Below are 15,417 nucleotides of genomic sequence, written 5' to 3'. Positions count from 1 at the left end.
TTTTTTTTTTTTTTTTTTTTTTTTTTTATTTGCTCAGGAATGGGCTGATTCGTTCCCTTATATTTGCTGAGGATTAGGTTTCAGACTAACGAGAAATTTCATCGTTATGTTGCAGGTTCATAATCCAGCAAATGGTGAAGTTATAGCCAATGTCCCTCTCATGAGCAAAAGGGAGACAGATGATGCTATTACTTCAGCTTATGATGCTTTCAAGTGTAGGTTTCATTTTGGTTTTTAATAAAAGCTTATACGTGCAAGGATATTAGTTACAATGTTAGGTTGAAATGTTGAACCAGTTTTTCGATCCGTACGTTAGGGGATTGTTGGGAATTAGTCCCACATTGGCTAATTTAGGGAATGATCATGAGTTTATAAGTAAAGGAATACATTTCCATTGGCATGAGGCCTTTTGAAGAAGCCCATAGCAAAGCAACGAGAACTTATACTCAAAGTGGACAATATCATACCATTGTAGAGAGTCGTGATTCCTAACATGGTATCAAAGCCATGCCCTAAATTTAACCATGATAATATGATCCTCAAATATCGAACAAAGGGTGTACTTTGTTCGAGGGCTCCAGAGAAAGGAGTCGAGTCTTGATTAAGGGGAGGCTTATAGTGTTCTACTTTGTTCGAGAGGAGGATTGTTCGGAGTGAATCCTACGTTGGCTAATTTAGGGAACGATGTTAATTTGGTCAATGATAGTTGTTTTTGTAAAAAAAAATTATTCACTAACTTGATCCATCTACCACAATTCACCTTAAAGCTTGGAGCAAGCTCACTGCAGCTGATCGGAGTAATCGCTTACGTAAATGGTATCAACTTATTCATTTGTATTTCTATGTTCATTTATTACTTTTCCTTTTTATTTCCAATTGCATATTATGAGAAAACGAATCATGCATACCCTTTTGTGCTCTGAGTAGCAGAGGCAATAGCCTTTGAGTAAGAGAAGGCTATATAAAGAGTAGCAGAGGCAACAATATTGAGCACTTTTGATATTACTTGCCATTCTTATGAAGGTACCAGCTTCTAACTACCCACAAAGAACAGATTGGACAGTTGATAACCTTAGAGCAAGGCAAACCATTAAAGGAATCAGTGGGTGAGGTATCATATGGTTCACTCCAGTAATCGTCAGAATTTCATGTGCCATCACTTTGTTCCTTTAACATACATCTTCCAAATCACCATACAGATAAACTACGGAGCCAGCTTCCTTGAGTTCTTTTCCGAGGAAGCCAAACGAGTGTACGGTGACATAATCTCACCAACTATAGCTGATCGTCGACTTTTTGTGTTGAAACAGGTCAAATAACAGTTCAATGCTTACCCCTTGGAATATTCAGTAGCATAGTTTTTTCACAAACTGTTACACTTTTGCAGCCTGTTGGAGTTGTTGGTGTTATTACTCCTTGGAACTTCCCGTTGGCTATGATTACACGGAAGGTTAGTTCCCTTCATGAGCATTTGTGTTCAATTGTTTACTATGCTGTATTATCTGATACCCCTTCTTCATGTCAGGTTGCACCTGCTCTTGCATGTGGTTGTACGGTGGTCATAAAACCCTCTGAACTTACTCCCTTGACGGCTTTAGCAGCAGCTGAGCTCTCACTGCAAGCTGGAATTCCTCCGGTAATTATTAATGAAGATGTTTTCCCTTTGATTCGTTTTTGAAAGTATCCTTATGCATTTATATTGGTAACATTAATAGAATTTGACTTTGTACCCTGTTTTTCTGATAGTCTTGGCATTTGGTTGTTTTATTCATAAATTACTTTTAGTAGGTTGTGTTTTCGTTAGCTTGGCCAGAATATGTGAGATCCCACGTCGATTGGGGAGGAAAACGAAACATTGTTTATTAAGGTGTGGAAACCTCTCCCTAGTAGATGCGTTTTAAAAACCTTGAGGGAAGCCTGAAAGGGAAAGCCGAAAGAGGACAATATTTGTTAGCGGTGGGCTTGGATCATTATAAATGGTATTAGAGCCAGACATAGTGCGATGTGCCTGCAAGGAGACTGAGTCTTGAAGGGGGTGGACACGAGGCGGTGTGCCACAAGAACGCTGGACCCTGAAGGGGGGTGGATTGCAAGATCCCACATTAGTTGGAGAGGAGAACGAAACATTCTTTATAAGGGTGTGGAAACCTCTCCCTAACAAACGAGTTTCAAAAACCTTGAGGGGAAAACCCAAAAAGGACAATGTTTGTTAACGGTGGGCTTGAACCATTACAAATAGTATCAGAGCAGACACAGAGCAATGTACCAGCAAAGAGACTTCGAAGGGGGGTGGACACAAGGCGGTGTGCCAACAAGAACGCTAGACCCTGAAAGGGGGTGGATTGCGAGATCCCACATCGGTTAGGGAGGAGAACGAAATATTCTTTATAAGGATGTGGAAACCTCTTCTTAGCAAACACGTTTTAAAAACCTTGAAGGGAAAGCTCAAAGAGGACAATATTTGTTAGCGGTGGGCTTGGACCATTACAAATGGTATCAAAGCCAGACACAGAACGATGTGCTAGCAAGGAGACTGAGTCCCAAATGGGGTGGACACGAGGCGGTGTGCCAACAAGAACTCTGTGCCTCGAAGGGAGATGGATTGCGAGATCCCACATCGGTAGGGAGAAGAACGAAACATTCATTATAAGGGTATGGAAACCTCTCCCTAGCAAACACGTTTTAAAAACCTCGAGGGAAAAGCCGAAAGAGAACAATATCCGCTAGCAGTGGAGTTTTTTATTTGTCTCTATAATCTTCGGTTTGCAACTCAATACTGGGTGCAATTTTCTGTTTCTTATACATGTCTACTGGTTGATATTCTAATGTGTAGGGTGTAGTGAATGTGGTTATGGGAGATGCTCCTGCTATTGGGGATGCTATACTTGCAAGTACACAGGTTCCTTACAATTATTAACACAACGATATTTCTTTACAGTATGGTGCTATTGCTTCAATCTTATGTTTTATCCGACCTGTGCAGGTTAGAAAAATCACGTTTACTGGCTCAACAGCAGTTGGAAAAAAATTGATGGCTGGAGCTGCTGGGACTGTTAAAAGGGTACTCACAGTTACTAAAGTGCAAGCAATATTTCAGGCAATGGAGATTTGAAGAAACATAAGTGGTTTTTGATACTCGTTTCTGTTTTGTAGGTGTCCTTGGAACTTGGGGGCAATGCACCTCACATAGTCTTTGATGATGCAGATGTGGATGTTGCAGTAAAAGGAGTTGTAAGTGACATTATTGGTTATTAATATAATATGTTTGAGTTCGGTCCTAGAAATATAGCCATCGCCACCACCTCGTTACGTCAATTCCACGAGCTTCTTATCCATACAAGTGCGAACTTATCTCGCTTTGATCTTTCAGATTGCATCGAAGTTTCGGAACAGTGGACAGACTTGTGTTTCTGCCAATAGGATTCTTGTTCAACAAGGTATTGACATGATGTTTGAATCACATTGGAGGGAAATGTATATTGATGTTTGAATCATGTTCTTTCCTTCAGGCATATATGAGAAATTTTGTAATGCTTTCTCAAAAGCTGCGCAAGATCTGCAAGTTGGTGATGGGTTTGGTGAAGGTGTAGCTCAGGTAATTTAATCAACCGAACTTTCCATTTAAACATAGTCGTTATTGTCACGACGTTTTTGTTCGTATTTCGGTAAGCAAAAAGAGTTTGAAGCACATTTTCGGTAAGCCAGCCGATTTTCGATTCTTTCTTTTTCTATTTATTCGGTATTAGTTTTTTCAGGGTCCTTTGATTAATGAAGCTGCCGTGCAGAAGGTTTGTTTTGTTTTCATCATGTTAACCATCAAATCTGCATTATTGCATCAATTAATTTGAGCTGCATTGATGCATGTGGACCTTTTCCCGACAGGTTGAGAAATTTCTTCGAGATGCCATCACGAAGGTTTGTTTATGACTATGGTGTTATAGTAGGTGGTTATATCTGATAAAGCTATATATAGTAAACTGAAACCATATATAATACTCTACTGTACATATCTGAAGTCATTAATATAAACGTTTAGTCAATATTCCTTCTTACATTTTCTCTCTCATTTCTGAAGGGAGCAAAAGTTGTTCTAGGCGGTAAAAGACACAGCCTTGGGATGACATTTTTTGAACCTACCGTCATTGCTGACGTGAATAGTGATATGCTTTTATTCAGGTATTAACGTTGCATTTTATGTCCTTAAACAATTTGGAGTTGGCTAATTAAAGGGAAGATCACGGGTTTATAAGTAAGCAATATTATCTCCATTGGTACGAGAACTTTTGGGGAAACCAAAAGCAAAGCCACGAGAGTTTATGCTCAAAGTGGACAATATCATACCATTGTGGAGGGTCGTGATTCTTAACATGGTATCAGAGTTATTCTCTTAACTTAGTCATGTCAATAGAATCTTCAAGTGTCGATTAAGAAGTTGCTAGCCAAAAAAGTGACTCAAGTGTCGAACAAAAGGTGTATTTTGTGGACACTTGGGGGAAACTCCAAAGCAAAGCCATGAGAGCTTATGCTCAAAGTGGACAGTATCATACTATTGTGGAGTTCCAATGCTCAATTCGCGTCTATATCTTTGAATGGGTTCTATTTAATATCAGGGAGGAAGTATTCGGTCCGGTGGCACCCTTACTGCCATTCAGAACAGAGGAGGAAGCAATTGGTCTGGCTAATGACGCCAATGCAGGTATTGCTGTAGCGCCTATCCATTGACCACCCTCAATAAATTGTGTTTCCTAGAGGTTTTTAGGCTATCAGTTCCCTAAATTGTGATTATTTCTTACAGGATTAGCTGCATGCGTATACACAAATAATATTCAACGTTCATGGAGAATGGCTGAAGCTCTTGAATATGGAATGGTTGGTGTTAATGAAAGCCTAATTGCTACAGAGGTAAGCCTATGTGGAGGTGGTACATTTTTTATTAGAGTAAATGTAGAGTGGGTTATGACATCCCCTTATGTCTTACTGCAGGTGGCTCCATTTGGTGGCATTAAACAGTCGGGCCTTGGTCGGGAAGGATCCAAATATGGGATGGACGATTATCTTGAGGTATTACTTGCATTATCCAATCTTTCTTATGCTTATTCAACTATCGGTGTTTGGCTCTTATACTATTTATAATAACCTAAGCCCACCGTTAGTAGATATTGTCTTCTATGGGCCTTTTCTGGGATTCCCCTCAAGATTTTAAAACTCGTCTACTAGGAAGAGGTTTTCATACCCATATAAGGAATTTTTCGTTCCTCTCTCCAACCAATGTGAAATCTCACAATTCACCCCTCTTGAGGGCCCAACATCCTCACTGGCACACCATTCGGTGTTTGGCTTTGATACCATTTGTAATAGCCCAAACCCACCGTTACTAGATATTGTCTTCTTTAGGCCTTCCCTCCTGGGCTTCCCCTCAAGATTTTAAAACTTGTCTACTAGAAAGAGGTTTTCATACCCTTATAAGGAATGTTTCGTTTCCCTCTCCAACCAATATGAGATCTCACAATCCACCCCTCTTGAGAGGTCAACATCCTCGCTGGCACACCATTTAGTGTCTGGCTTTCATACCATTTGTAATAGCCCAATCTCACCGTTAGCAGATATTGTCCTGCTTGGGCCTTCTCTTCCCGATTTTAAAATACGTCTATTAGGGAGAGGTTTCCACACTCCTATAAGGAATGTTTCACTCCCCTCTCCAACTAATGTGAGATCTTACGATCCACCTCTCTTGGGAGCCAGCGTCCTTGCTCGCACACCATTCGATGTATGGCTCTAATATCATTTGTAACAGCCCAAGCTCACCGTTGACAAATATTGTCCTCTTTGGGCTTTCCCTTCCAAGCTTCCCTTCAAGATTTTAAAACGATAGAGGTTTCCACACCCTTATACAGAATGGTTTGTTTCCCTCTCCAACCAACGTGAGATCTCACAATTTTAAACAAGTTTCTAAAAATTATACCGGTTTTCTCTCCCATTTCTTGATTTCCACTTTCATTTCGTAGGGAAACATTGAATTCTTTTAACTAAATTTAAACAACAAAACAAGTTTTTAAAAATTACATAGAAACCTTCATAAAAAGTAGATTACAAGACAAACAAAACTATAGAAGTAGCGTTTATAAGCTTAATTTTGCAAACGTACGAAGCTATCGACACTGATCTGCTTGTGAAAAGTAATAAGCTTTTGGTTCATTCTCTGAATAACATTATTGCAGCTGAAATACGTTTGTTTGGGGAATATGGACGGCAACTGATGAGCTGAGTGCTGCAAGTAGCCTTAAGCTACAAACAATGGGCTTGGCCTATAAAGCCTATTCAGCAGTAAGTTCAAAGAGTTGTTCAAGTTCATAGTGGTTTGATGCTATTCATTGTGACCTTATCTGTTTTCATGCTTTCCTAATCAAATGTAGAAGAAAAAACAAAGCATCAGTCAAGTTTTAAGACAGTTTAAGAAGCTTCTCAAAATAGGTTTACGATATGCTCGAAGACGATAGATTCTCGAGCTTCTTGCTTATCCGTTACCCCGAACCCGACCTTGACCCTAATGCTAGTTTCTTAACAATTAAGCAATCATAAAATTTACAAACTCTCAAGACATGTAAATTGCATACAATTCTAGGGGTAATTAGGGCATAAAAATATTCTACAACAAAGATTTTCTCAGCCCCAGTAGATGATTAGTCAGCCGTACATGGCAAATCTAGAGAGACTAGATAAAAAGCAAAGGAATATATTCATTTTAAAAGAGTAGGAATTATTCTTTTTTTAAAAAAAAAAATTAAAAAAAAAAAAACATGCTTAAAATTCAAGCAAAAATGTTCTCCACACTAAACGAACCCACTTTTTTTTTTTTTTTTTTTTTTCAAGGGGGGCTTTATGATAATATTGAAAATTTAATGGGCTAAAAGGCAAAGCCTAAATTTGCTTGAAGGGGCTTCAAAGTTTGATATTTGCATTAATTTGATTGTATTATTATTAGTAACTTCAAACCCCATGGAAGAATCTCCATATTTGATTGAAAAACGCTTTGATTTTATTGCACATCGATGAAGGCATGCTTGTAAAATAAGCGATTAAAAAAAAGGGTCGGTTTATTGAAGTTTTTATTCATTTAAGCATCGTTTTGTTTTATTAAGATGCGAATTAAGTCTCACGTCAATTTAAAAGTTTGGACATCGTTCAACAACATATTCTCTTGCTTAAAGACGTAAAATATATTGTAACTTAAAAGACGTTAAATAAACCCTAAATTATATGGAATTTATGACTATATACTTAAGAATTTAAACATGAACATAATATCCCAAAAATCACTTTGGTCAAATAATTATAGAATATTGGCTATCATGAAATATTATCAAATTTCATTTAAAATCAACCCCTAAATGTAATATTATTGCATAATTCTTCCTAAACAAGTAAAGAACATAGAGGATTTCACGGCTATTTATTCTATCATCATATTGAAAGAAGTCTTTATGCATGTGTGAAAGTTGTGCGTTAAAGATTTTAAAATGGTATCGATGAGGGTAAATTGATTTATACGAATATTAATTAGGGTTTTGAAATTTTTCGAGTTTTCAATAGGAGAGAATGCGATGAAATAAGGAGGTGAAATTTTTGATTCCGGACGAGAAAACTTTAGAGGTTAGTAGAGAAAAGAAAGGGAATGGAATTAGGTCCACCATGATGGGTTTGCCATGGCTGATTAAAAAACAGAGCCTTTTCATGTTGAGAGGCTCTATATTTTTCTCACAAGAACCTAACAAATCAACCAACTCCAAATAGCAAATAGCATAAAGTTGAAAGGAATTAGTTCCCATTCATGTCTGTAACTTGCTTTTGTTTTTGGAGCTTTCAATCCCATCCATCCAATTATGATCTTTTTCTTTCTTAGTTTCTTGTTCTACAACATTGAATCTTCAAACCCTTTTGAATTTGAGCTCATATTGCACTAATGGAGGCATTTTGAAGCCGACCCACATCGATCAAAAGTGATTTTGATCCTCGAACGGTTAGGAATATGATCCAAACTTGGGCTAGGACGATTTAGTCAAATATCACTTCAAGAAGGATGAATGTAACGACCCAGATTCACCACTAGCAGATATTTTCCTCTTTGGTCTTCCCCTTTTAGAGGAATGAGAAAACAAACACAGTTTTGAACTAACTTTGAATTGAACAATGATTCAACATGGTTGAGATGTAGTGTGAGGTCTCGCATCAGTTGGAGAGAGGAATAAAACATTTTTACAAAGGTGTGGAAAGCTCTCTCAAACAAACGTGTTTAACATATGAACAGTAAGAACTAGCATTCGTATTGAGACTCAAACTCATAGGGAAGAAAATTTATGGATGGAATCAAATATGCAGTATTTACAGACAAAAGTACTCAGTTATTGGGAAAAAATCAATATACTTCTAATGTCAAATCGGGATCAACTAGGACAAAAATAAAGTATTGGGTGAACTCTTCTTTGGTGTCAAGGTAATAGCTGTGAATAATCGACTTCCAGGAAATGGTAGAAGAATGGGTCCTATTATGGGACATACAATGCATTACAGACGTATGATCATTACACTTCAACCGAGTTAAACCTTGAGGGAAAACTAAAAATAAAAAGCTTAAAAAAGACAATATCTATTAGCGGTGGACTTGTATAAAATGAATATAACTAGTTCAAAATGATAATATGAAATGATAATAGGAAAGTGTTTGGAGGGATTGTAAATAATTAAGCTAAAAAGTGAGCCGTGGTACGACACAAAACACAGCAATGCATTAATATGGGAAAGGACAAAGGACCATTTGTGATGATTACATGAAGAGGGTTCCCTTTTGGTTCTTTTTCTCACGAGAAATTCACTTTGAATGAGAGGCGTCGGAGAAAGGACTAACGAACTATTTACCCTGTATTTGGTTACCGTTATGTTAATAATATGACGCCCTAGCTCGACTCAAGACCAAAATAAGCTTACTAAGCTAAGAACAAAGCAATACCCATCTACTGTTTCATCAACTTTCGAGTTTAACGAGTGTGAGGTTGGAGCATTATGCGAGTAAAATGATGCCCCAACTTGACTCGGGACTAAAATAAGTTTGCTAAGCTAAGAGTAAAGCAAAACCCGTCTACTTTTTCACCAACTTTCGAGTTTAATAAGTGTAAGGTTGGAGCGTTATGTGAGTAAAATGATGCTCCAACTCGACTCGGGACCAAAATAAGCTTGTTAAGCTAAGAACAAAGTAATACCCGTCTACTTTTTCCATCAACTTTCGAGTTTAACGAGCGTGAGTTGAAGAACGGAGCTTCGTGATTAAGAAACGTGATAAGTATTTTTGAGTTACTGATTTGGACACTTATAAATTTATGATGACGAAATAAATGAAGTAAAAGAGTGAACGTTTTAACTTCCCATGATAGTTAACCTCATATCTTATAAACAAAGACTATTAAGAATAGTTAACCAGAACATAGCTAAAAAAGTTAAAGCGTGTCTAGGGTTCTATTCGTAAATTTAACATTATAAAGGGCTAAAATGAAATTAAAAAAGAATTCATGTGAGAGAAAGGAGGAGAGAGAGAGAGAGAATCTTTTGGCAAAAGTGTGTCCCTGTTGTTTGTGGTGACTATGGCAAAATAAAAACCAAAGCAAAAGCAAAAAAAGAAAAGCACCCTATTCCTCCTCCCTTCCTTGTTCCCCTGAATCTCCTCAGCATTTCCAGACACACACACCAAACCAAACCAAACCAAACCAAACCAAAACCTAAGCCAAAACAAAGAACAATTGAGAATGTTTCATGCCACCAAGAAACCCTCCTCTATGACATCTTCCCATGACAGGCCAATGTGTGTCCAAGGAGATTCGGGTCTCGTCCTCACTACCGACCCCAAGCCCCGTCTCCGCTGGACGGTCGAGCTCCACGAGCGCTTCGTCGACGCTGTCACTCAGCTCGGAGGACCTGACAGTATGCACTTTTCTCACCTTCGTTTTTTTTTTTCTTTCTTCTTTCTCCTTATTAGGGTTCATATCTCTTTTCAGAGGCCACTCCCAAGACCATCATGAGGGTTATGGGTGTCAAGGGCCTCACTCTCTACCATCTCAAGAGCCACCTTCAGGTAATTTCCATCTCCCGGGTCTCGATCCCGTAATATTTAAAAACTAAATTTATCATAACCCATCGACTTAAACTTTTGAATTGAGTAATAATTTGATAAAACATCGACACCACCATACATGTTTTGTGTTACTTTTCCATAATTCTTTACTGGGTTGATGAAACTTTTGAGTTTAGTGGTAGTTTAACATTCCTTTTCTTTCGGAACGTGTTCAGAAGTTCAGGCTCGGGAAGCAACCGCACAAGGAATTCAACGATCAATCGATAAAGGATGGCATGAGAGGTGAGTTTCATGAACGTTCCATCTTCTAATAGTTCTTAATTTCAATTGATCTATGAATTTTGTGTATGATTATGATCTCTGCAGCTTCAGCCTTAGAACTTCATAGAAACAGTGGATCTTCTTCCACCTTAATGGACCGTAGCATGAACGAGTAAGCCTCTTTATTTATTTATTTATTTATTTTTGCTTTTCCTTTTTTATTTATTGATTGATTTATTTATTTTTAAATTTTATAGTTAGAGAAGGTGGGGTTAAGAGTGAACACTTTATTTTGTGGTTTCTTGTCCGACAAATGTTGTCGGATTCTCTAATTGACAAACAGCGTACTGAACAAATAACCTATTTTTCTGCTAGAATGCAATTGGAGGTCCAGAGACGGCTGCATGAACAAATTGAGGTCAGACCATCATTTAATTTTGCAACATATTAATATGATACTGATTTTGGTCGAGTATAAGGAGTGTTTATGGATTGAGTTGGGCCGGTTAAGACATTTCTTATATCAAATCCAGTTGTTCCGGTTCTAAATTTTTTCCGTGCTAATATCTTTCATTAAATAAGCAACTAATCTAACTATAAAATACCTAAGATTAGATTGATTTTAATTGTTTGAGTCATTTATTCAAAAAAAAAAAAAAAAAAAAAGTTTGCCTTTTAAGATCGGCCACTCAATTTCAATATTAAATTTAGAAGACATAAATTAAAATAAATATATGTATATATAATTATATGAAAGTTTGATTAACTCAGAAGGTTACAGAAACCCACGAACCAATCTAATCCATTAAAATTTTCATTTATTTGAACTCAATTTAACTCAAATAAGTTAATAATCGAATCTAACCGGTTGATTGGATTTTTCGGGTCATTAAGTTTTTAGAGCATCTCTTGGTATATTAGATACAAATTTAAAAACTCGGGTATTAGATTTTGTTTAAGATAAAAAAAAATATTTTAAATTACAAAAATTAAGTAGTAATAAATAGCCTAATTTGTAGGTACAAAGACATCTTCAATTGAGGATTGAGGCTCAAGGCAAATACATGCAAAGCATATTGGAGAAAGCTTGCCAAACCCTCGCCGGCGAAAACATGGCCGCCGCCACTGCCGTCGGCGCCGGACGTTTCAAAACCACTTCCAACAATATTGGAACAACCACCAATCTTGTTTCAGACGCCGCCAACAAAGCCTTCATTTCACCTCCTCCTCACACCTTCCATCCTTTTCAAGACATCAACGACCTATTTACCTCGGAACCACCGGCGCCTGCGCCGCCTCTTATTGACTGCCTCAAGAAGCCGAACCCCTTCATCTCCGACACCGGTAAGACCCCCATTTTCTGGGCCGATGATCTCCGTCTCCAGGACTTAGGAACCCCGTCGGCCACCCTAGCGCCACCGCCGCCACCCATCAGTGGCTCGGCTGACTTGGACCCTCAACAGCTGGAAATGTATGAAACTAAACCGCCGCCACTGCTGCTCTCCGTCGGCAACGATGTGATGACGAATGAGAAGAAGTTCAACGTGTCGTTAAAGCTCGAGGGACCGTCACCGCGACATTCGTCAGGGCATTCCGATGAGAAGGTGAATAATGGTATGGGTAACAATAATAACCCTACAATGTCACAATCACAGGGAAGAAATAATTCTCATTTGGGTTAATTAAAATTTAAATGTAATTAATTAAATATAGATTAGGGTTTAGATGTTAACAAATAGGTATACTAATTATTATGTTTGGGAAGAAAAGAAGAGTTAATACATTGTATATTTTGATCCATTTTGTTTTAAAAAACTGTTTGCAATGAAATAAAGAATAACATTTTCTTTTCTTTTCTTTTTTTTTTTTTTCTTTTTTTTTTTTTTTTTTTTTTTTTTCTTTTTTTTTTTTTTTTTTTTTTTTTTCTTTTTTTTTTTTTTTTTTTTTTTTTTCTTTTTTTTTTTTTTTTTTTTTTTTTTCTTTTTTTTTTTTTTTTTTTTTTTTTTCTTTTTTTTTTTTTTTTTTTTTTTTTTCTTTTTTTTTTTTTTTTTTTTTTTTTTCTTTTTTTTTTTTTTTTTTTTTTTTTTCTTTTTTTTTTTTTTTTTTTTTTTTTTCTTTTTTTTTTTTTTTTTTTTTTTTTTCTTTTTTTTTTTTTTTTTTTTTTTTTTCTTTTTTTTTTTTTTTTTTTTTTTTTTCTTTTTTTTTTTTTTTTTTTTTTTTTTCTTTTTTTTTTTTTTTTTTTTTTTTTTTTTTTTTTTTTTTTTTTTTTTTTTTTTGGTTATTATTTTTCAAAAAAGAATAGGGTTCGTGAAAAAAACAAGACATATACTACTATCTTGGAGGTTGGTCGAGAAAATTTTTGGCTTACCTACGCGCCGGGAACTGTATTCTTTTATGATATGATAAACATGGGATGGAAGCTTATGTCAAGTTGAGAAATGTGTTCTTTCATGATATGATAAATATGGGACAGAAATTTATGTTGAGCCGGGAACTGTATTCTTTCATGGTATGATAAACATGGGACGAAAGATTATGTTGAGTCGGGAATTGTATTCTTTCATGATATGATAAACATGGGACAAAAGTTCATGTTGAGCCGAAAATTATGTTCTTTCATGATATGATAAACATGGGATGAAAGTTTATATTGAGTCGGGAATTGTATTCTTTCATGATATGATAAACATGGGACAGAAGTTTATGTTGAGCCGGAAATTGTATTCTTTTGTGATATGATAAATATGGGATGGAAGTTTATGTTGAGTCGGGAACTGTATTCTTTCGTGATATGATAAATATGAGACGAAAGTTTATGTTGATCGATAAGTCTTGGACGAAAGAAGACTTATCTTTTGAAGAAAATCCAAACAAAGATCGAATGATTTGACTGCTACAGTGGCTAACATGCTCGGAATTACTGAATGTAATTCATCCTTCTTAAATCATTCCAAAATATAAAACAGTCAGTCACAATATATAAGTTTCGGGTTCGTTCTTATAAAAGTTGGAGATAAACCTCGATCTCGTTGAATAATTTCTCGAGAATTAGGTTAAAAGTTTGGAGAGAGATAATATGCATATATTTATGGTTTGGTTTGTGTATTCATTTTCTTTCACCTTTTACCTTTTTTCTTTTCTTCTTTATTCATTACTAGTTCTCTTGTTTCCATTCTCTTTTTATTTTTCCACTGTTTTTTTTTTTTTAATTTCTTTTTCTTTTTAACTAAAAAGCCATTTTCTGATGGCAAAAGATTTAGTTCTTAGATTCTGAGTTGGTTCTTGGAATAATGTATCCAAATTAATGAACAAGTGAAGGCTTTTAACCTTTATTCATTCAACAAAACCCTCATGTTGGTCTATTTGATGTTATAAGCGTATACTTGTCGAGTTTATTCAAGGAGGAGACAGCGACAGAGAAAGGACGAGACAACTTTTAGCTCCCTCTAATTTAGGTTGATTGGTGAGTTCGCACGATATCAGATGGGTTAATGTAATAGTCCAAACTCACTACTAACAGATATTGTCTTTTATAGGCCTTTCTTTTCAGACTTCCACTCAAGGTTTTAAAACACGTCTATTAAGAACAGGTTTCCGCACCCTTATAAGGAATGTTTCGTTCCTCTCTCCAATGATGTGGGATCTCACAATCCACCCCCTTGGAAGCCAGCGTCCTCGCTGACACACTTCCTGATGTTTGGTTCTGACAGCTCAAGTCTATCGTTATCAGATATTGTCTTCTTTAGGCTTTCCCTCAAAATTTTAAAACGCGTCTACTAGTGAGAGGTTTCCATACTCTTTTAAGAAATGTTTCCTTCCCTTCTCCAATTAATATAGAATCTCACATTTGATCGGTAAGCTAACATGATATCAAATAGATTGATTCATGAGCTAACACGATTTCAGAGTGTGAGATCTCATATTCAAGTCCGTGTACTATCATCTATCTCAAATTAATATTGATTTTTACTTATTGGGTCTTTTCCAAACCCGGAGTACTCCTAAAGTGTTTGTATAATTAAACTTACCCTAATCCATTAACTCAAACATTTGAATTAATACCTCTAAAAAAAAAAGAGTTCAAAATTTAATTATTTTGTGACAGACCAATTTGGTAGATAGACTAGTTTACGCTCGTTTTCTAGACAAATATACTTTGTCGATCGTCACATAGAATCTTGTAGCGATAGTTAATTAGGTCAAGACTTCATATTCTCGACCAAAAAAGTAAAAGGGTTAAATCAATACGTCACATATTGTTAAGCTAAAAAAAGACGTTAATAATCTTCCGTCAATATTAGCATAGCTTAACTATAACGATCTACGTTTCCTTTTAAGTTTGAAGGCTCAAATCTCAAAGTTTTACTTCTCCGATTGTATTGCACAACTGAACAAATATCATCGACAAACAAACACAAATAATCCCGATATCAACACAGTTCGATTGATCAATGCATAACTCAACTTTTCGAGATGATCGAAAAGTTCGAATCTCCGAACCCTAAAAGGATTAGAAATAAATGCCTAGAAAACCCCATTACATGGAATTGATTAACAACTTAATATAATGTTATGATGGTTAATTAATTATCTCTCTCTCTACAAATATTTTGGAGATGAATTTTAGTGTAAATTGAATGTTTGTTGTAAATTTATAATGTACAGTAAACGTAAGTTGTGATATTATGGGGTTTACGTCACTGTAATAAGGAAGAGTTTTGGACATTATCTTCTTGCATGGGAAGACTACATAGAGACAAAATTTCCTCTAGAGTTCCATTCATCGAGTCCCTAAACTTGTCGAACTTCATGTATTCGTCGATGCACTCGGGCTTCATTAACGTCTTCGTCTCCCCCATTATGTTCAGCTGCGGGAAGTCCTCGAGCTCCAACGGCGGGTAGTAAGGATGCTGGTAATGGAGATTCTCGTGATCCATAAACTTATTCGGAATCTACAAAAAAAAAAAAAAAAAAAAAAAAAAAAAAAAAAAAAAAAAAAAAAAAAAAAAAAAAAAAAAAAAAAAAAAAAAAAAAAA

The 15,417-nt window shown here is 36.0% G+C and overlaps 3 protein-coding genes across 4 annotated transcripts in view; 2 read left to right on the top strand and 1 right to left on the bottom strand.

Annotated features, from left to right (window-relative positions):
• The window catches only part of LOC111499731 (succinate-semialdehyde dehydrogenase, mitochondrial), a 7,881-nt gene extending 1,367 nt beyond the window's left edge, over positions 1 to 6,514 (top strand). Inside the window, exons 3-20 of one of the 2 annotated variants that reach the window (XM_023151385.1) lie at positions 116 to 215; positions 768 to 816; positions 1,024 to 1,111; positions 1,200 to 1,310; positions 1,388 to 1,450; positions 1,526 to 1,636; positions 2,834 to 2,899; positions 2,984 to 3,061; positions 3,154 to 3,231; positions 3,371 to 3,437; positions 3,510 to 3,595; positions 3,756 to 3,788; positions 3,883 to 3,915; positions 4,076 to 4,176; positions 4,611 to 4,696; positions 4,796 to 4,902; positions 4,984 to 5,061; positions 6,219 to 6,514. In XM_023151385.1, coding sequence (XP_023007153.1) covers positions 116 to 215; positions 768 to 816; positions 1,024 to 1,111; positions 1,200 to 1,310; positions 1,388 to 1,450; positions 1,526 to 1,636; positions 2,834 to 2,899; positions 2,984 to 3,061; positions 3,154 to 3,231; positions 3,371 to 3,437; positions 3,510 to 3,595; positions 3,756 to 3,788; positions 3,883 to 3,915; positions 4,076 to 4,176; positions 4,611 to 4,696; positions 4,796 to 4,902; positions 4,984 to 5,061; positions 6,219 to 6,257 — 1,374 coding nt within the window. In that variant the 3' untranslated portion in view covers positions 6,258 to 6,514. Of the gene's footprint in view, positions 1 to 115; positions 216 to 767; positions 817 to 1,023; positions 1,112 to 1,199; positions 1,311 to 1,387; positions 1,451 to 1,525; positions 1,637 to 2,833; positions 2,900 to 2,983; positions 3,062 to 3,153; positions 3,232 to 3,370; positions 3,438 to 3,509; positions 3,596 to 3,746; positions 3,789 to 3,882; positions 3,916 to 4,075; positions 4,177 to 4,610; positions 4,697 to 4,795; positions 4,903 to 4,983; positions 5,062 to 6,218 lie in introns of both variants that reach the window. The other variant, XM_023151384.1, reaches the window with a different exon arrangement.
• A 3,125-nt stretch (positions 6,515 to 9,639) lies between these two features.
• Positions 9,640 to 12,232, top strand: LOC111499761 (myb family transcription factor APL). Its single transcript, XM_023151432.1, has 6 exons — positions 9,640 to 9,969; positions 10,044 to 10,120; positions 10,336 to 10,402; positions 10,487 to 10,553; positions 10,757 to 10,799; positions 11,401 to 12,232. Exons 1-6 carry the CDS (start codon positions 9,795 to 9,797, stop codon positions 12,061 to 12,063), a joined length of 1,092 nt encoding a protein of 363 aa, XP_023007200.1. The 5' UTR covers positions 9,640 to 9,794; the 3' UTR covers positions 12,064 to 12,232.
• A 2,708-nt stretch (positions 12,233 to 14,940) lies between these two features.
• The window catches only part of LOC111499763 (NAC domain-containing protein 96-like), a 5,858-nt gene continuing 5,381 nt past the window's right edge, over positions 14,941 to 15,417 (bottom strand). Inside the window, exon 5 of the mRNA XM_023151435.1 lies at positions 14,941 to 15,333. Within this exon, the coding sequence (XP_023007203.1) occupies positions 15,079 to 15,333 (255 nt within the window). The 3' untranslated portion in view covers positions 14,941 to 15,078. The remainder of the gene's footprint in view (positions 15,334 to 15,417) is intronic.

Source organism: Cucurbita maxima, unplaced genomic scaffold (genome assembly GCF_002738345.1).
Source record: "Cucurbita maxima cultivar Rimu unplaced genomic scaffold, Cmax_1.0 Cma_Scf00027, whole genome shotgun sequence".
Lineage (NCBI taxonomy): Eukaryota > Viridiplantae > Streptophyta > Magnoliopsida > Cucurbitales > Cucurbitaceae > Cucurbita > Cucurbita maxima.
The sequence above is the reverse complement of the archived record's forward strand: the minus strand, read 5'-3'. Positions and strand labels throughout refer to the sequence as shown.